At 42.9% G+C, this 20,231-nt stretch overlaps 1 protein-coding gene and 1 pseudogene across 7 annotated transcripts in view; one reads left to right on the forward strand and one right to left on the reverse strand.

Moving 5' to 3' along the window:
• Positions 1-20,231, forward strand: part of WDR82 (WD repeat domain 82) — a 32,432-nt gene continuing 12,201 nt past the window's right edge. For 2 of the 7 annotated variants that reach the window (XR_009048689.1, XM_057704768.1), the window contains exons 1-8: positions 1-427; positions 4,524-4,621; positions 7,278-7,344; positions 11,529-11,628; positions 12,046-12,162; positions 12,407-12,562; positions 13,427-13,496; positions 19,059-19,205. Coding sequence is in view for 6 of the 7 variants with exons in the window: in XM_057704768.1 (XP_057560751.1) it covers positions 267-427; positions 4,524-4,621; positions 7,278-7,344; positions 11,529-11,628; positions 12,046-12,162; positions 12,407-12,562; positions 13,427-13,496; positions 19,059-19,205 (916 nt within the window). In the remaining variant the exon portion in view is untranslated. The other 5 variants (XM_057704771.1, XM_057704772.1, XM_057704770.1 and 2 more) reach the window with 5 other exon arrangements.
• Positions 9,771-10,254, reverse strand: LOC130834569 (deoxyuridine 5'-triphosphate nucleotidohydrolase, mitochondrial-like; annotated as a pseudogene).

Consider the following 20,231-nt stretch of genomic DNA (forward strand, 5'->3'; position numbering starts at 1 on the left):
GACACAATGAGCCGGCGCTGCGCCGGTTGGCCCTGAGGCGACGGTGAGGAGGAACGGTCGGCGAGGCCCCGCAGTCCCGGTAGAAGAGTGTTGCACAGGCAAGAGGAGGAAAAGGGGGCGGCCCGACTGCCGGCCGCTCTCCCGCCCGCTCGCCGCCGGCGCGGCGCCGCGCCCGCCCCGCCTGGGTCGGCCCCTCGGCCGCCCGCCCGTTCGCCGGGCCCCGCCCCGGCCCTGCGCCGCCGCCGCCGCCTCCAGCAGCCGCCGCCATGAAGCTGACCGACAGCGTGCTGCGGAGCTTCCGTGTCGCCAAGGTGTTCCGCGAGAACTCGGACAAGATTAACTGCTTCGACTTCAGCCCCAACGGCGAGACGGTCATCTCGAGCAGCGACGACGACTCCATCGTGCTCTATGATTGCCAGGAGGGCAAGTGAGTGCCGCGGTGGCCTCGGGCCCGGGTCTGAGCCCCTCCCGCCCTGCCGGTCGTGGCCCTGCGCTCGCCCCGCGGCCCGCCTTCTACCCCGGGCCGGCCCGCGCGCGGCCTGTTGTGCACACGCCCCTGCCAGGGCCGCGTCCCCGCCGAAGCCATCCCGGAGGCCCTTTTTTTTTTTTTCTCTCTTTTTAAATAGCAGTGGCAATAGTAATCATCACATTTTAGTTGTGTCTGCCTTCGGTCTCCTCACAGAGCGCCTTTGCATCTCTAGCCAAACCCCACCTTGACCTTGACCTTTAAACGCCGGGTCCGCCCACCGCGGCCCCAGCTGGTAGCTTTTCCGCTCCTCGGACTCCGTCAAAGGTGCCAGTCGGCTGTGGCCGCGGCGCAGGACCGCAGAGGCGGCTCGCTGCCTCATTCAGCAGCGGCAGCTCGCTCTCTCTGCCCTCTGCCTGGTGACCTCGATTCAGCCCTGGCGCTCCGCCCGTCCCCTGCCCCTCGGCTTCCCGCCGCCTTTCTGCCGGAAGGCCGCGTGGGTTGCAGTTGTTAGCTGTCAGGATTTATTTGTCGTGCCTCTTTGGGTCCCCTATCTTTTTCCTTTTTGTTCCAAGTCATTCTCTTTAACTCCCGCAGCCCCGATGCCCACGTTTATAGTTAACTTTTTCACAGCATCCGAAACTTTTCCTTTTTGCTAGACACGGACGAACTTGGCTGTCCCATCCCAACCTGAATATGAACCTCCTAGTAGAACAAAGAAAGCATCGTCTAACAACTTCGTGTTTTTTTCTTACACTTTTTTTTAAATTACACGTTATAGTCCATTTGGACTTACCAATTTCGGAGTCTGATCATGACATTCTGAAGTTGTCCGAATTCCTTTGGAGACTCACCACACCTGTATCTCCAAAATTTAAAAAGCACAGCTTTTTGCCTTCTTTCCCGTGGGGACCTGTCAGCTTCCCCTCATCACCGCCCCCCTCCCCCCGCCCCCGACTTTGCTTTCTCCAAGTCCTTGCTAAATTGTGAGATCCTTTTTGAATCCTTGGGTTTTTCTTTACCTTCTCCAACTGTTGCTTTTGTCTGTTTTATTTTGTTTAAACCGATGCCTTCTATAAACTTTCTTTTGGAACTTGTCTCTTTATTTGTGAATTTGGTTATCTAAAGTAATGCTGTGTTGATCTGAACTATATTGTTCTCCCCAGTTTTTTCCCATTTGGACTGTGGAAAAAGTATTATGTAACTGGCTCTGGGTCTGTCAGCAGTGTGTGGAAGAGTGGCCTATAGTGGTGGTCCTGGGGGAAAAGAAAATTGTTAGGTGGACTGATGCTGAGTGATGTGAGTCAATGTTATTAATTTCATAGATGGGTTTCTGTCCAGGTCTGGTCTCTCGCATTAGCCTGGAATAGAGAATAAAACGTATAAAGCTAGGGTGGATATTGGGGTTATGGGGTCCTGGAGCTAGAAGTAATTTGAAGCTGACTTGCTTGAAATGTTTAGTGCTTATGCACAGATTGGAACCTTTCCCTGGAACCTGAAGATGGAGATGTATGTCCTCATTCAAAGAAAATGAAGGTTGTGGTAGCATTTCTTCACAGTTTATCTGCAAATATGGCATAATTTCCACTGGTTGGTAGGAATGACATTGACTTGAAGTTCTGTCTTGTTAAAAGTAAAATGTTATTTTGATAACATAAAGCAGTTTATTCATTCATGTAGCATTTTTACATAATTACAAACTTGCAGAAAAGTTACAGCATTGTTTCAGAGAACTCCCAGGATCCAATAATTGGTTACATTTTGCTCTGTTTACTTTGTCATTCTCTACCTAGATGTTTATATAGACACACATTTTTTTTCTGAACCCCTTAGAGAGTAATTTGGAGGTATCGAGCCCCTTTATCCTAAACACTTCAACATGGATTTCCTAAGCACAGGGACATTTTCTTAGGTAACCAGAGCACAGTTATCCAAATTAGGGAATTTCACATTGATTCAATAGTATACAGCACCCTCTTTAAAATACTCTTGTATGGATTGTAACCTTGTTTCATTGTGATCTGTGGTAAGAGAGTGACCTGATAGTTAGGAAACCTGCGTTCTAGTTTGGCCTTGTGACCAGGTATGTGACATTGGTCAGATCACTTCTCTGGCCTCTAGGAGTCTGTGATCCTAACTGGTAATGTGAAGAAAAAAATTTTCACTAGTGTAGGTCAAACCAACATTGGAAGAAAAGTAACATTTCCTTGGAAAGCACAGTATCTTTATTAGATGGTACTAATGTTGGGAGGTTGAAAATGGCTAAAACAAGATTCTTTATGCTTAGTATTTTCTATATTTACTGTTTATTTAAAATTCCTTTATAATGGAGTTCATCCATTGAGTGATGTTTTTATTTTAAGTTTTTATTTTTTGGCTTCACTGGGCAGCATGTGGGATCTTAGTTTCCTGACCAGGGATTGAACCTGTGTTCCCTACATTGAAAGTGCAGAGTCTTAACCACTGGACCACCAGGGAAGTCCTGGGTGATTTTTTGTTTTGTTTTTAAATTGGAAAGCATACAAAGGATATTATCTGTGGTAGGTGATGTGAATTATTCAAAGAGAAGGATTTAATATTTTTTATTCATACCTGATCAACAGAATCATACTTTGTACAAAGGAGCTTGCCACAATATTTGTGGAAAATATGTTGTGCATAAGATTTGTAAGATCCTCTGAAATGGATGCATTAGGATCTTGCTTTCAAACTAGGCAATGATATGAGGTAAAAGATTTATGTTATTAAGAACAAAACCTCGGGTTAGTATCATTGAGATATTTGAGACACAGGCATATGTAAGTGGAACTGAAAATTTTCCTTAGACCACACCTTTTTAACATTGGTTCTTCAGGCTCTGTCTTCATTATTGTAGGCTAAATACTGAGATAAATAAGCTTCACTTTCCATTGACAGAAGCAAAGTCAACTATCTTTTGAGGGCAAGCACATGCTCACATGCATGCTCACGCACTCACTGGTTACCACACAGTAACTGCATGGCAGAACCCAGGATGGTGGATTCAACAACGTAGCATTCGAGCTGACCTTTTTATTTTAGCTGATCTTTCAGTAAAGGTAAGAATGTGGAAAATTCAGTGCTTTTGGAGTGAGAGTCTTGTTTGTAAGTAGGTTTAATGTAGGCAAGCCCTTGACGTCATAAAAATTGAAAGTGCAAATGATTAACTTCTTAAAGTTTCCTGAGTTATCTGATGGTTTAAGCATCTAGGTTTCAAGAGGATTTTACATTGAGAGGGTGAACTTCTTTTTCATAAATTAAATTCTTGGTAAACGTTAGTATAGGATTTATGAAATCCTCCTATACCTAAATGTAGAATATTATGAAGTTTTTGGTTAAAAATTTTGCTGAGACCATTTTCAGTTTGATCTTCAAGGTTCTATAAAAGAAGATAACATTTAAGGAACTTCAACAATTGGACTGATAACCTCTAGCTTAGAAATATTTGATTTTACATTTAAAGAGAAAAGAACCGATGACTAGTTTTGATAGGGAGAATTACATTTGTCTTGTAAAAGGATCAGTACGTGCTTTGGACCTATAAGATAGACAGGATGGAAATATTAGGTTATATTAGGAAAGGCAGTTTTGCATCTGGTTTCAGTTTTGATAAATCGTGTCTTCTTGAAGAAAGAGCATCTTTCCAGGTGAATGGTTTAAGTTCTGACCTCATTGGTCTGACATATTCCCATTTTCCTTTCTTGTAAGTTATGACTTGTTTTGTGTGTCTTTCTTCCCAAATAGATGTACTTCTTTTCAAAGCTTATTTTTGAATATTGTAGTAAAGGCTGATTTGAGCCCTCGGATTTACTTCCACTAACTTTGGCTTTTGGTTTTCAGAGGTGAAAGGCTGTTGCACTTGATTGATTCTGTTTGTTTCCTCCCTTTTGGAAGAAATTCTGTTTCTTTTTAGTGTTAAAGCTTACCAAGAATCTTTACCCTTCTCACATCACTCAAGTGCTTCTCTTTATATGAAGACCCTAGATTTTGGTGATGGAGGATTTTGATGATTTTCTTTCTCTGTCCATTTCCTCGTCAGACCAAAGAGAACCCTGTACAGTAAGAAATATGGCGTGGACCTCATCAGATACACTCATGCAGCAAACACAGTCGTTTACAGCTCTAACAAAATAGACGGTAAGCAAGCCTTCTTTTTAGGAAGTTATGGTCATGGTGTCCTTTGTTAAATAATTCACGGAATCTTTGTGACTACTTCTGTTTGGTTATAGTTACTTTAAATTTTTCTATGATGTTAGCTGTGCTAACGTTATGACTGAAGGGATGCTGGAAGCAAACCGTTAGAACTTTTGAAGGACTTGAAACTGAGTATGAAAGGTCTCCAGTTTAGAGTGGAGAATGGAAATAGGAAGCCATGCGTTATATTTATGGTTTGAACTTCTTGAAACTTGAACGAATACTTTTAGAGGAAATAAAAGGAAAGAATACTTGACACACAGCAAGTGGTAAACAATGCTGCCTTCTCATTCAAATTATATGGATTTGAGAAAAGTTTTCACAGCTGCTTGAGCTATGGTTAGTTCAGCAGCCTTAGAAGAGCTTTTGGTGTGTGCCCAACCATTCATCGTCTGTGTTACAAAAGACAGTATACTGACCTTAGTTATCTTTGATTCCAGGGACACTTTTTGATTTGAATCTTATCCCTTTTTCCTTTTATTTAGTTATTCATTTTAATTTTTTGGCCACACTGCATGTGACATGTGAGATCTTAGTTCCGTAGCCAGGGATCAAACCAAATGAAGTTAATGTCTTTGAAGAATAGTTATTTTTAGAAATTAAACTTGTGAATTTCTTTCTCTAATAAAGGATCTCTGTTTTTATCTGCCTTTCCCCTGGGTTAAGTCATTCTCAGTTGACAGACTGTCTTGGAATTGAACTATAACACTTTTCATGTTAGGACTTTTTTTTTTTAATCTCACTGAATTATTGATTATTTCATTTTTAGCAGTAAGATTTTTCTAATTTCATTCAACAAAGATTATTTAGACTGCTATTTTGGTTATGCCTATCTCAGCAAATGGGTAGAAATCTTTTTTTTTTAAGAGACTTTTTTTCTGCCTGTACTTGAGTTTTAGTAAGTATATTGTTTATACTTTTCATGCCTCTATTTCAGAAGTGGTTTTCTAAGTAAGCGGTGCAATTGATGCTTTTGGACAAGAATATAAAACAGGATCTTGAGGAAATATATCTCTGTGATCATCTGAATGAATGATATATTTCTTCTGTTGGGGTGTTTTTCTGGGTGATTAAATGAGGATTCTCCAAATATGGTGCAAGAATAGGCAAATGTGTGGCACTTGCAGCTATGCTGCCAGGCCTCTGCTGTGAGGATGTTGCCTTTCCTGTCTCGAGTGCGTCCTGAAGAGTTCCTCCAACGCTCCGTATCCTTTTGCCTGATTCCAGGCTGAGGTAGTAGTTTGTACAGTTTGAGGGTCTATGATACCACCCGGTACAGGAGATAACTGTACAGGCCACTGCCTTGCCAGGAACAGCGCGCCAGCTACCGAGTGGGGTGGAGAGGATGGCGACGCCCTGCTCATCTCTGGGAAGACCAGGTAATGGGGAGGAAGTCTTTTTCTGCTTAGGGCAGGTGAGTATTTCCTAGCAATAGAACAACCAGGAATACTTTATAGTTGTCATTCGAGAACTTTGAAGATGTTTTCAAGGAAAACCATGTTTAGTTTTGAAACATACAAAGAATTCCTTTTTCCCTGTCCCAGGGTACATGCCCTCTTATTAGTACCCCTGTCAACCACTGAGATGACTTGGTGCTTTCAGCCTCTTTGTTCCTGTGTTCTGTTTGCCTCTAGAATGTTCTTTCTGTGTTTTCTGTTCTGTATTTTGGCTTCATTTCCTATTACCTTTTTCTCAACAGTTGTTTCTTACTCCTAGTCTTTTCAGGGGCATAGTACTTTGCAGTTCTGTTCTTTATGGCACTTCATTCCCTTCCCACCACCAATCATTTTTTGTTTTACTTTTTCAGAAGGAATCATTTGGTTTTTAAGAGTGTTTGTCTTATTTTCCCCAAGCACAAATCTCTGTGATTATTCCTTTCTTGGATATTGTCAGAATCTCACTGCTATGACTTGGTATATAGTTCATGACTAATTTTTAAATGTCTCGCAATCTTTTTAACCTAAATTTTCTCATTTATTCTTTTGGCCACTTTATAACTCACTTCTCTGCATAACGGACCATTGGATAGTTGGTTAATTAGGAAAGAAGTAGTAGAACATTACTTCTCTTTTCATTTTATTTAGTTTTAATGTAAATTGTGTATCTAGTTTACATTCAGATGAGGTGAGGATTGGGTTGACATGCTGTTGGAGAATGCTAGACAAAAGTATTTTGCTAGAGTCCAGCCTGATCCTCAGCTTAGCATGGCTGTTTAATTCTTTGAGCCTGTTTCCTCAGTAGCCATATGTTTTTCTTTAAGGTTTCCCATTCTGTGGGCACTAAAAATGTTGTGAGTTTTTTGGGGGCGGGGGGGTGCATATTTGCAGGACAAGTTTCATTGCAACTATGCAGAAGCCAAAGATTGGTAGCAACAGAGATTTTAAACATTGCTTTGTATGCTGTCAACTTGAGAACTGCTTTTGAATTATGTGAAATGTCTAGTGCCGTGGAAAGGAGTTATTCACTATTATTTATTCATACCTTGCTTGGGTTATGGAAAACAATGAATTCTTTGACCTTGTCTTTTCAAGATGAAAATGCAAAGTAAATTCCTTTAAAAATAGTAGGATATCATCATGCTTTATTTGTCTTCTTACAGATACTATTCGTTACCTGTCCTTGCATGACAACAAATACATCAGATACTTTCCTGGACATAGCAAAAGGTAAGATGCAAGTGTTAACAGAAGTAGATAGTTCTTTTATCCCTTAGGTTATCCAGAGCATAAAAGAGTGGAGAGATTTTATTAATGAACTGAAACTGGTTTTTCACTGCTGTTTGGCATACCTCTTAATCTTCTCTTATTAACCCTTCGTAAACAGTCAAATCTTGATTAATCGAGGTTGTGGAGGCAGGGGTAGGACTTCATAGATAAACCAAAACCTCAGTTAAAACATTAATAGGAAAAATGTGGATTAAAGATATTCAGTGGAAACCTATGTAGTAAAAATTACATTTGACATTTAGGAATCCCAAATATCAGACTTCCCTTAATTGAAAGGACATTTACATGTCTGAGGCCTTCCAGTATAGGTGGCCCCCATTTCAGCAGGCCCCTGTTCTACATAAACATGTTCCACCTGAAGATCTTAATGAGGATGCAAAAAATTTAATGAATAAAAATTGTCCTTTCTTTTTGAAAGTCAAGAAACTTATTTCCTTATTCTGGTTTATAATGCAGATTGCTTCTCTCTGTCTCTTATCCTAACTCCCCTGGTATTTTTCCTCCAATATTTCAAGATTGGGCTGAATGTTAAACACATTTTCCCTTGGATGATATTTTAATCACTGATGCTTTCCTTTGCAAACGTACAGTAACCCAGTACAGCTTGGAGTGGTTTAGGAACCCTGATAGAAGGTAGGCCGAGAGTACCCTGTTTTTAGCTGCACTTCTCACTGGGCAGGGCATTTTTGTGTTGCTGAAGATAACAGGTGGCAGCTGTTGGTAACTGTAGTTCAGACAAAGAATGGCCTGACAAGTAGATGTTTTCGCTTGTTTGTAGTCAAATTAATGTTCACAAATATATTGTCTGTAATTAAGAGTTGATTGCAGTTGTTTGGGCAACTGGGAAGATAGGAATTTCAGTCTTTAGACCTCCTGACCTCCTGATTTTTAATAGATGACTTTGTTCCTCCTTTTTTGAGAAAATCACGGCCATCCAAAACGAGTGCTTTTCAACTTCTATCTCTTCCACCTAAACTCCTCTCTTTCTTAGAACCCTTTCCCTGAGAAAGAAGTAGCTTTTTCTTCTTTGAGAAAACCAGCCCCTCTTTTTACTTACTTTCATCTCCTTACTGGACTTTGCTGCCTACAAACTTACTTGGTCTTCCTTATCTTAAATTTATTTCTTCAGCATGTCAACCACTTCTTTTCACTGTCAAACACTCATTCACTGTTTAACTCACTCATCCAAGCCAAGGGGTTTACTCCCCTTTCCCTGCTGTCTCTAGGTAAAATCCACTGCCTGGGGCTTTTTTTGGTGCTCAATCTCTCAGTGAAACTTTTTTTTTCTTTAGCTTCCCATCTTGGTTCTGTTACTGCTACTCTTGGCCTTTCTCCTTTTGACTCTAAAATAAACAGCGTTCTACCCTAGCTTTTTTCTCCTCTTCTTGGTATTTTCTCAATACCTCCATCACTGATTTCATTCATCTCAGATGGCTTCCCAAATCAGTATTTTCAGACCATGACTTCCAGACTCGACTTCCACCTACAAGTCTGGTACTCCATCCATCGTTAAATTCCTTGGCCCAGCTCCTCTGTCTGCCTTGTGTTTCTTCATCTCTGTCCCTTCCAGTACTCCCAACTCAAAGCCTCTGTTGTCTGTTCACTACTTTTTCCTTGCCTTCACATCCAGTGAGTTGTTAAATCCCGTTGATTCTACCTAGGTTTAACCTCATGTGTCACTGTGCTCCATACTCACTCCTTTGCATCTGTCCTAGCTCAGGTAAATTATTGTCAAATCCTGATCTCCCAATCCCTCAGCATCCTGCTTCTGCACCCTGTTTTTACAGTCTGACCGGTTCACAGCATGCCTCAAGAAGCCTTGGAGTCAGATTCTTTTCCCTCTGTCTGACCCATTTTCCCAGTGTTATTTCCCACCACTCCAGTTGAGATGAACTCTGGGCTGCTTCCTGAAATGCCTTCGTATTTGGCACCTTCCAGAAAGGCCACTCCCATTGAAACCCTGTTCACCACAGGTGCTGGTTTTTCCTGAAAGCCTTCTCTGACCCGCTCTTGGAGTTGTCTGAACTAGACAGTTAAACTTCTTTAGAGTTGATGTCTTGTTCCTCCTTGTATTCCCTCTACCTCTCATCATAAAGCCTTGTACCAAGGTAGACTTGCTCTGAGCTTTTGACCTGAATACTGCGATGTAAAATTACATGTCCACGTGCATTCTGTTTACTCTGTTTTATTACCACCTCAGCATTCCCAGGAAATTTTGGCTTATAGTATCTTTTACATTTTTAAGTTGATGATCTAGTGCAAATATTAATTTAGTTATAGTGGAAGATTTTTTTTTTTTTTTTGTCAAAAACCTTATTTTTAAGAAAAAAAGTACATTTTCTCATTTTCTATTCATGGCATACATTTTAATTCTTTCTAGTGGAACCAAAAGTTCCTGAATCCCTTTTAGTATCATCCAAAATTTGAACTTCCTCTATTTCTGCATTTAAAAAACCCATTCACAAATGAACTGTGCAATTTGATCACCTTTTTTTTACTTTTTTTTTTTTTTGGTCAAATGAAACAGTACACCACCACCATTTCCTCTATAATATTCACCTATGACACTAGCTTCTATGTCTGTGAAGTGTTTTTCAGCCAAGCCAGAATGTGGAACTACCCTTCCATAGCACCCAGAAGGAAGAGCCATCCGAGTGTCCATTTTCACAAGGGCTTCCTCCATAGGTACTGTAGACTCATAGGCACTGTATAGGTCAAAGCCCACGGACCTCATCTAGTTAGGGCCAGGGCATGCTCCAAGAGGCAGGTAAAATGGAGCCATGTACCATCCTTCTTTGCAGGTCGGGCCCAAATGCTGGGAAGATGGTGGGTATCTTCAGTGCAGAGCATGGCATAGCAAGAACATGAGCAGAGGGGATAAGAGAGCTCAGGATGAGGATTTTTTAAGAAGTGTTTTTCAGTGAGTGACTCTTAATGGTATAATCGTAAAAGGGGACCCATATCAGAAATATAGCATAGGCCTGTGGCTCTCTAAATGTGTCCAAATCACCAGTCTCACTGTCACCTAGGAGCTTGTTAGAAACACAGATTCTCAGAACTCACCCCAGACCTACTGGATTAGAAATTGTGGCAGTGGATCCCAGCAGTCTCTTTTAATCCACCTTCCTGATGATGCTGATGCCACCTAGGTTTGAGAACGTCAGTGTAGTCCACAAACCTCTAGTTAAGGAATCATGCTTTTTTTTTTTCAATTGAGATATAATTTAGTACCATAAATTCACCCTATTAAAGTGTACAGTTCTGTGGTTTTTAGTGTATTCACAAAGTTGGGCGACCATCACCACTATCTGATTTCAGAACATATTCATCACCTCAGTTAGAAACCCTGTATCCATTAATACTTCCCATTTCCCCTCTCCCCTGCCCCGGCAACCATTAATCTGCTTTCTGTCTCTATAACTTTGCCTATCCTGGGTATTTTGTATAAATGGAACCAGGTCATATGTGGTCTTTTGTGTCTGACTTCTTTCACTTCATACATGTTGTAATATGAATCAGTACTTCATTTCTTTTTATTGCCAAATAATATTCCTGTATGGCAGTAACATGTTTTATCTTTTCATTAGCTGATGGATATTTGGGTTGTTTCCACTTTTTAGCAATTATGAATACTGCTGTTGTGAACATGTATGGTGTTTTTTTGTTTTGTTTTGGACATATGTTTTCATTTTTCTTGGGTATATACCTAGGAGTGGAATATTTGGGTCATATAGCAACTCCTTTTGAGGAAGTGTAAAACTTTTTCAAAGTAACTACCATTTTACATTCCTACCAGCAGTGTATGAGGGTTCCAGTTTCTCCGTATCCTCATCAACATTTGTTATCTCTCTTTTTGATTATAGCTTTGCTAGTGGATATGAAGTGGTATCTCATTATGATTTGATTTGCATTGGAATCATATTTTTATGCTGTAGCTTTAAGTTGCTTTTTTAATTATACTAATTGCCTTTGATTGTTCCAGATTGCTTGTGTATGTGTGTTTCTTAAAATGGTGTTTTTAGGAGAACGTGTATATATGGGTAGGCAGGTAAAGTAGTTTAAAATTCATACCCAATTTTTGCAAATATTTTGCTTCAGCTCCTATTTATCTTGATGCATTGCAGGGTGGTGGCCTTGTCCATGTCACCTGTGGATGACACTTTCATTTCTGGGTCTCTTGATAAGACCATTCGGCTCTGGGATCTCCGGTCTCCTAACTGCCAGGTAATGTTACCTCACAGTTAACACTTTAAGCATTTTCTATGGGTAAGTATTATCATCAACTTTCCCTCTCAAGGAAGGGGGAAAGCAGTGATTCCTTTCTGGGATCCCAGAGTCTTTAAATTTTGGAGAAAATCTTCCTGGTAGGTAGCTGGTAATTAAGCTAATACCTAATCCAGTGCATATTTATTATGATTTGTGGCTTACTGCTTTAAAAGCAGTTTTCCTGGAGCGTTTGAGCTATAGATTTTAGACTTCAGGGATTTGTTTTTATTTGAATTTGCTATCTATAAAATTGTAGTTAGGGTTGATCTGAAATCAATTGCATGGAGACCTTTTTTTAAAAAACTTCATTTTAGTTTTATGTTTGCTTTTGGTAGGATCTTGGGTTCATTAACTTTAAAATTTATTTTTTCTTAGGGTCTCATGCATCTACAGGGCAAGCCAGTTTGTTCTTTTGATCCAGAAGGATTAATTTTTGCTGCAGGTGTCAATTCTGAAATGGTCAAACTTTATGATCTTCGCTCTTTTGATAAGGTAAATCTTTGAATCTTTGAACTGTCTTGATATTATGGACGTTTTGAAAGGTGAGATGGACATTTAAGAGCCTTTTTCTACAGTAGGCGAGGTATGTGGTAGATGTGAGAAAGCATCAGAGCAGTACTTCATCCTCTGCTTTCCCTAGTCAAAAAGGAATCTAAAGGGTAGAATGAGATTTGGCTCTGGCAGAAGGAATTATGATGTGCCTTGAGCCTAGGGCTGCTGTCTTTATCTTTTGCAGGGGCCATTTGCGACATTTAAAATGCAATATGATCGGACTTGTGAGTGGACAGGACTTAAGTTCAGCAATGATGGTAAACTCATCCTCATTTCCACCAATGGCAGCTTCATTCGTCTGATCGATGCATTCAAGGGAGTGGTGATGCATACGTTTGGGGTGAGCTGACAGCTTTTCTTTTTATCTTTAATTAATTTATTTTTTTGGCTGATTCTGGTCTTAGTTGCAGCATGCGGGATCTTCGTTGAGGCTTGCAGGATCTTTTCTTGCGGTTCGTGGGCTCTTTGTTGCAGTGCATGGGCTTCTCTCTGGTTGTGGCATGCGGGTTTTTCTCTTCTCTAGTTGTGGTGCACAGTCTCCAGAGTGCATGGGCTCTGTAACTGTGGCACACGGGTTCCAGAGCACATGGGCTCTGTAGTTTGAGGCATGCAGGTTCTCTAGTTGAGGCCTGCAAGCTCAGTAGTTGTGTTGCGCAGGCCTAGTTGTCCCATAGCATGTGGGATCTTAGTTCTCCGAGCAGGGATCAAACCCACGTCCCCTGCATTGGTAGGTGGATTCTTTACCACTGGACCATCAGGGAAGTCGCTCGAGCTGACAACTTTGAGCATGGTGTTTCCCATGCTCTACTTTTTTTCCATGGTCATCCCTTCTGAGAACTGTGTTAGCTAGTTGGTGGAGAGTTGTCCATGGCTCACTGGTTGAGGCATGGACTTGCATTTTCTTCCTGCACATGGCATTATTTCTCTTGAATTCTGAGACATTTACTTCTTACCCAGTGACTCAGGTTTGTTTAGATATATAATAATTCCTGGCCATAAACATTTTCTTTCCCCCTTGAATATGGAGTTGGGGGTAAGGGGTGAATTGTAAAGGCTGGTAGCCGAGTTTGGAATCTCAGTAGCACTGTGCATGAGGAGGGAAGGGTTGCACAGAAAGGAAGGCGATGTATGTGCTGGGTCAGTGTTTGCAGGCAGTTATTTTTTGTTAATGGTACTGTAATGAGAATTGTTCTGCTTTTTTTAGGGTTATGCCAACAGCAAAGCTGTCACACTAGAGGCCTCGTTTACTCCAGACTCACAGTTTATTATGATTGGTAAGCTTCCTTTATCCTCTTTGGAGGTTATTTCTCTGGTACTGTGCATTATGTTATTTTTGTTAGTTTTAACTAATTAAAATATTATTTATTGTCCTTTTGATAGAGATTCCCAGCTTTCCGTATAGCATGTTATGTCAAAGGTGCAGTGTCTTTAAACTGTCCTGACTTTGCTTTCTTTACTGGGAACAGGCGTTAATGTTGGTCATCCCTGGACCAGCATAGAGTTCAACTCTACAAGCACTGGTGTAACCCTGCATTCAGTCATCTTAGTGTAGATGTTTGTAGGGTGATCATATTCAGCCCCCTTTTTAAATGCGAAAGCTGAAGTTAGAGAGGAAGTGACTTTCCTAAGAACAAATAAGTGAGGTCTAGATCAATTCCCAGCATGTCTTTTTTTCTTCAGTGCATTTACTCCCTCTCCATTTCTGCTGATGGCTGGGTCCTGAAGCTTGGCCTCTCTCCATGTGTCATTCCATGTCTCTGTGCCACTGTCTTTGTATAGTGCCTTGAGCTATTGTTATATTCCTTGATCATTCGCTTCAGGTTCAGAGGATGGCAAGATCCATGTCTGGAATGGAGAGAGTGGTATAAAAGTAGCTGTGTTGGATGGCAAACACACAGGCCCCATTACCTGTTTGCAGTTCAACCCCAAGTTCATGACTTTTGCCAGCGCTTGTTCCAACATGGTATGTGAACAATGGGAGATGTCCTCCACCTAGGGGCCCTTTCCAGTTGGGGTGGTGGGCCCTTCAGTGAGCATAGTGAGCTGTGTTCTCAATAGGTATAATTACAAGCACCCAAGTTCATGTTTCTCAGCTGGTGGCTTCCCTATTTCACCTCTATTATCTGATCTCTGGTTGGGCTGGTCTTTCACTTTTACTCTTCTTCCATGATCTGGGATCACCTCTGAGCTTCTGGGAGACCTTAGGCCAATTTCTGCTCTGGCTCCTGGTTTTATGCCCAAACTACCTGGGACTATGCTGCACAGCTTTTTGGCTTCTTAAAATACTTTGAACAAGCCTTTTGTGGCTGCAGCTTTTCAGTTTTCCATTCCTCTCAGGTTATGCTGAGTTCATCAGAAATTCTTACAGTTGATCACAACTCACCACTTAGAATTTTCTCCTGGCCCCTGTCTCTTCCTAGACAGCGCTAGCAGAACAAAGCATCAGTGAGTCTCAGCATCCAGTTTCTTCTTGGCATATCCTAAACCTGCCTGGGTATTTGGATATGAGGCATTTCATTACTATCGTACCCAGAACACATTGCTTCATTTTTTTTTGTTTGTTTTGTTTTTTTTTAAACAAACAAAACAGTGTCAGAAGAAGAAAAAAAAAAAAAAGCAAAACCATCCAATCCAGTCCCTCTCATTTTTTTTTTTTTTTTACAGCTCATGAAGGAGAGAGACTCTCTGAAGTCACCTGGTAGATTAGCAGTGAGGCCATACACCCACCTCCCAGGCAGCACTTCTTTTCTTTACCACTAGACCACTATGGTGGAAGTTAGACAACGTTGGAGGGAAAAAGAACCAGTTTACTTTCTCGTAGATGGGGGCGGTGTTTCTCCATAGAGCGCCAGAGTCAGTTGGTCAGGAGGGAGGGCCACCAGCCATAACTCCTCCAACTTTGGGGTTGGGTGCCTTGATAGTGGGGCAGGGGTAAGAAAAACACTCAGCAGTGAGGAGAGAGGCTTGGCTTTTTAAAGTTGATTTATGTTCTCCTTCCATCCAGGCCTTCTGGTTGCCCACCATTGATGACTGACCTGCATGGTGCTTGGCTGTTTTCTGTACAGCAAGGGTGGCCAATAGGAAAAAACTCAGAGGGGACTAAAATAAGAGTGGGATTGGATCATTTGACTGGGCTGGAGAGCATCCTTCTACATGGCCTTCCCAAGGATGTGCTGTACATCTGCTCAAAAGAAATTACTTTGCCGAGCTTCTTCAAAAGGACTCTTGGTGCAGTAGATTCAGTCGGGACTCATTTTCCAGCTGTCACTGCACCGAGCTCCTCCAGAGGAGTGACCAGACTCGTGATTAGGGTATAGTGGGGCCCTTAAGACATCTTCAGTTTTGAATGTATTTGCTGCTGAGAAGTTGGTGAAGTTGTTAATTCTGCACATCCCTTCTCCCACCCCCATCAATGCATGGGAAGCCTCAGTTCTGGTTTTGAGATGCGAGGGCAGCTCAGTGCCCCCTGCCCTCACCCTGCATGTCTTCTTACTGGGTCTCCCTGTGTCACTGTGGCATTATCCACAACCATCATGTTACTTAGGTGCCAAACATTTACAGAAATAAGTCTCTGTATATCTTAAGGTCAGAAAGAGACAGATACAGAAGGACCTTGCTTGCCAGGAAGTCTTGCAAGTTAGTCATGTGAGGGAGGGTGATCTGGGTGTGCCTCAGGCTCTGGGTGTTGGGTGGGAAAAGGGCCGAGAGCCTGAAAGGGAGGGAGGAGGAGTAGCAGGCGAGTTCCTAGGACTGGGAGGTTTAGCAGCAGCTTGGTGTCGTGCCCTGTCATCAAAACAAACCTGCGGTCCTTCTGGGTGCCTGCCAAGTTTGGTTGTGTACAGAAGCAAGGTGGGCGTCTATTTTTGTACATGAGCTACATCACGCTTTCCTGTGGGCCAGTATTGTGGAGTGAGTCTGAGTTGTTTACACTGATGCCTTCCCTGCCCATCACAAGTTGTGTACATAGTCTCCAGATGATACCACCCCTTCCCCAGCTCCTAACCAAGAGCTGGCTCTAGGCCTGTGTTATATGTTATATTTAGCCTTTTTATATATGACTTGGGATTTCTGTTGTTTGTATTTTAGCACAGTGTGTGTACACCTTCATTTAAATATATCGTGTGTGTGCATACATATATACTTATATGTGTGTATGCATATATATATATATATATATTTAAAAGTATCAGAGTTCAGCTGAAGGAGATGGAGTCCGATACCCCAGGAGAAAGACTGCATCCTTGCTAATAGTGTTTGCCACAAGTGTTAGTCTTCCCTATTACCTTTTTCCCTTCGGGAGACTGAACAAAAGCAAAGCTTTTGAGTGTTTGCTGTCCCCATGGCAGCTAAGTGAGGGTCCTGGAATGACTCCCTTTTGTTCCTCAAGCCGCACTTTGGGGCCTTCTCTGCAGTATTAGCCCCCTTTTTGCCTAGTGATGCTCTGTCTGCGCCTCTATGTGTGTGACAGTCACTTTGCATGCCTTTTGTGTCTGGCTCCCAGCATTTGGGGACAGGATGCTGGAACCAGAGCATTTTCAGCTTGTCCAGGGCTTCTTTGCCAATTACAGGTCACTCCTGTTTACCTGCTATGTCTGCTTTCTTGCTTTTTTTCCTTGCCTTCTTTTGGGAGAGGGAGGATTCCTGATTGGGATTGAGATGAGTTTCAGGTAGCTCACTGCCTTTTCCCCTGCATGGCCTTCTTAGAACAGGACAAGTGGTATGTTATTTCACTAAGTTCCCAAACAGCTAAGCAAGTAACACATTTCCTGTAGATCCAGAAACAGGCTCAACAAGGTTATGTTTGACTTGCCCAAGTGTACCTGTTGGGGAAGGCAAGCCATTACTGCCTCTGTTGAACAGCAGGAATAGGCTGAGTTTCTAGCAATTACTGTTTTGTTTTGCTTTTTAGCAATTACTTTTTGGCTTGTTCCTTAACCTTAAGAGCAAAGGGCATACATCTTTCCCAGACATAGACTGGAATCTGCAGCTTCTGCAGTGCCCCACACTATAGCTCTGCATTCTCAGCATGGAGGGACTTTCAGAAACCAAGTGATCTGAGCTGTGACTGCCCACCTCTGGCTTTCCAGGGTAGAAAATTCATGGTAGGAATAACTGTTCAGAGAGTGTTTGGAACTGTAGGTTAACAAGAATGCCTGCTGCCTACCCAGAGCAGCCACCACACATGACTTGTCTATCAGCAGGAAGATGATTTGTATTGAGTTCCTGTGTGTCCAAAGCTGAGGCACCACATTCTTTGAAAATATGCACGGCACTGCTTCTATTTATGGGGACCTATGGCTGCAGAGCTGTCTCCTGAGTTGGGAAGAAAAGGGAAAGATGCAGCTGGAAGTGACCGAAGATGATGTGGTGGTGGGAATAAGGCAGCATTAAGGGAGAAGAGAGTCTGTGGGTCAGAGAGGCTGAGGAGCACCAGGGCTGCAAGGACAGGCTCAGTGGGAGCCAGAGGTGCTTAAGCTCTCCTGGGGGCGGGTGCACCATGCTCTCAAGAGTCAGGGCCAAAGCCTCTGATTTATACGTGACAGTGACATTGCACTGCTCAACCACCAGCCAGTGGGTTTTGTTTTTGTTTTTGTTTTTTTTAAAGAAAAAAAACTGTTGCAATCATAATGCTTATTAAGAAAAATATGGGAATTTTAAAAATAATGTTTGCCACCCAAATGTTACCACTGCTAATCTTTTGCTGTTAAGTGTTCCTCTAGACATTTCTGTGCATAGATTTTTGGCGTGTTTACATAGTTGTTATTCTACTGTATATACAATTTTATGTCCTTTTTGTACTTAACATATAAACGTTTTTTCCATGTTACCTGTCTTAAACAGAACTTTATGGCTGCAGCCTCTTCCATTGAGTTTTCATAGCATTGTTCGCCTTGTTCCTAGAGTTGGAGGGAGGGGGTGGGTTGTCTCCTGTTAGTCCTCCTGGCTTACACTGGGACTCACTGTAATGCTTTGTGGATGGGTTGTTGGGCTCCCTGACTGCCCCCGGTGACTAAGGCCTGTGGGCTGGTGGGAGGAACTCCTGGATCCAGCTCTCAATGCGTAGCAGCGTGGGTCTCCTCAACCCCAGGTTCTAATAAATTGGCAGCCATAGACTGCATCTGGCTGTGCTCAGGCTGCTTTTCATACCCTACTGTTACCTCAGCCTTTGATCAGATTGGCAGCCTCTCACTGGAATAAGGTTCATCCTCCTAGGCCCTGGCTTGTGGGGGGCAAGGATAGTGGGGTCTTTGAAGCTCCTCCACCAGTTCTGGCAGAAGGCCTGGCCAGTTGTTCAGTAACCCATTGCCTGGCTGGTGAATTAGTAATTCACTAGTAGCTCAGCATCCTCAGCTGCAACACCTTGGGCCTGCCACTTTGCCCATGGTCATTAGAGGTTGGCCAGGGGCTCTGGAGGCAGCAGAGGAACGTCCCAGCTTGTGAGTGGTAGGCCATGCACAGGCTCTCAACAGGACTGCCCAAGGAGGAAGAGGCCCCCTCGTGGCCTGGTGGGAGGGCTGCTGCACAGTTTGGCTCTGCTGAGAGACATGAACACACAGGTTGGTGTGGTTGCTCCTGCAGCGGTCACTCCTGTCAGTTTGGCTTGTTCGTAGTTGAGAGATCCACTATTGCCCACTCCCTGGGCTTCAGCCTTGTGTGAGGAGCAACAGCAGGCACTGGGCTGGGTTAGAAGCAAAGCAGACTGCGGGCAAGCTGGCTCAGCAGTTGGTGTGGGTGATTGGCAGGCACAGGATACGGCCTACACTTTGCTGGGGGCGGGGGTGAGTTGGGGGGTGGGGACTGCTGAGGAAAGAGGAAGTAAAACTGCATGTTGGTAGGGCACATTCTTGTTCTTGCCAGCTCCCTGACTAGAGTCCTAGAGAGGCTGCCCGGAGCTTCTGGGGCCAACCACAGTTTGTCAGGGCCCAGCTGTGGACAGATGGAGGCCCAGAAGTGCTGGGCTATGGAATATGACTACGTAAAAAGTGAGTAATTTTGTAGTTTTTCCTATCTCCTCCCTTGAGAACATATAGGAAATGGAGTCTAAAATGAGTTAATGGGCAGGAAAGGAGGTCTGAGAGCCTTGCCAGTATGTTAAATAAACAAGTCTGGGCTTCCTAGGTGGCGCAGTGGTTGAGAATCCACCTGTCATTGCAGGGGACACGAGTTCGATCCCTGCTCCAGGAGGATCCCACTTGCCACGGAGCAACTAAGCCCGTGCGCCACAACTATTGAGCCTGCACTTTAGAGCCCGTGAGCCACAACTGTTGAGCCCATGTGCTGCAACCACTGAAGCCTACATGCTTAGAGCCTGTGCTCCGAAACGAGAAGCCACGGCAATGAGGAGCCCGTGCACCACAACGAAGAGTAGCCCCCACTCACTGCAACTAAAAAGAAAGCCCACACACAGCAAAAAAGCCGATAAAATAAATAAATTTATAAACAAACAAGTTTAACCATCAGTTTTGGGGCCTACTGGCCCTTGTCCTTTCTGGCTGCAGTTTAGGGCTGTGAGTTGCCTGGTAAGAATTAATCTCAATTGTAGACTAAAGTAGGAGTAGATCAGGGAAGAGTCAGGGAAGGCTGAGGTCATAAAATTCAACAAACCCTTACTGAGCACCTGAGCCTTGGCAGTGCGGGATGGCAGAACCGTCTTATGAGGAACATAAGGAACTAGGCTCTGCATCAAACAACAGGCTCTGGAGTCCTGGCTGACTTGTCTCCAGTCAGTGAATCTAGCTTTATGATAAACTTACTATAAACTTCACACTAAAATTACTATAATTTGCATTAAAAAAACAAATTAATGGCATCCTTTCTGGTACCTCAAGTCCAGAGCTCACAGATGGTGGTGGAGACCACCTTTTTGTTCCCTGGGCAGCAGTTCTCTCACTGGGGCTCACCTCAAGCTGGGAACTAGGGAGGCCACAGAAAACACAGTGCTGTCTATAGGCAAACTTGTAAGGTGGAGCTAAGGCTAAGACTTAGAAGGGAACAAGAAAAAGCAAAAG

The sequence above is a fragment of the Hippopotamus amphibius genome, chromosome 13 (assembly GCF_030028045.1).
Source record: "Hippopotamus amphibius kiboko isolate mHipAmp2 chromosome 13, mHipAmp2.hap2, whole genome shotgun sequence".
NCBI lineage: Eukaryota > Metazoa > Chordata > Mammalia > Artiodactyla > Hippopotamidae > Hippopotamus > Hippopotamus amphibius.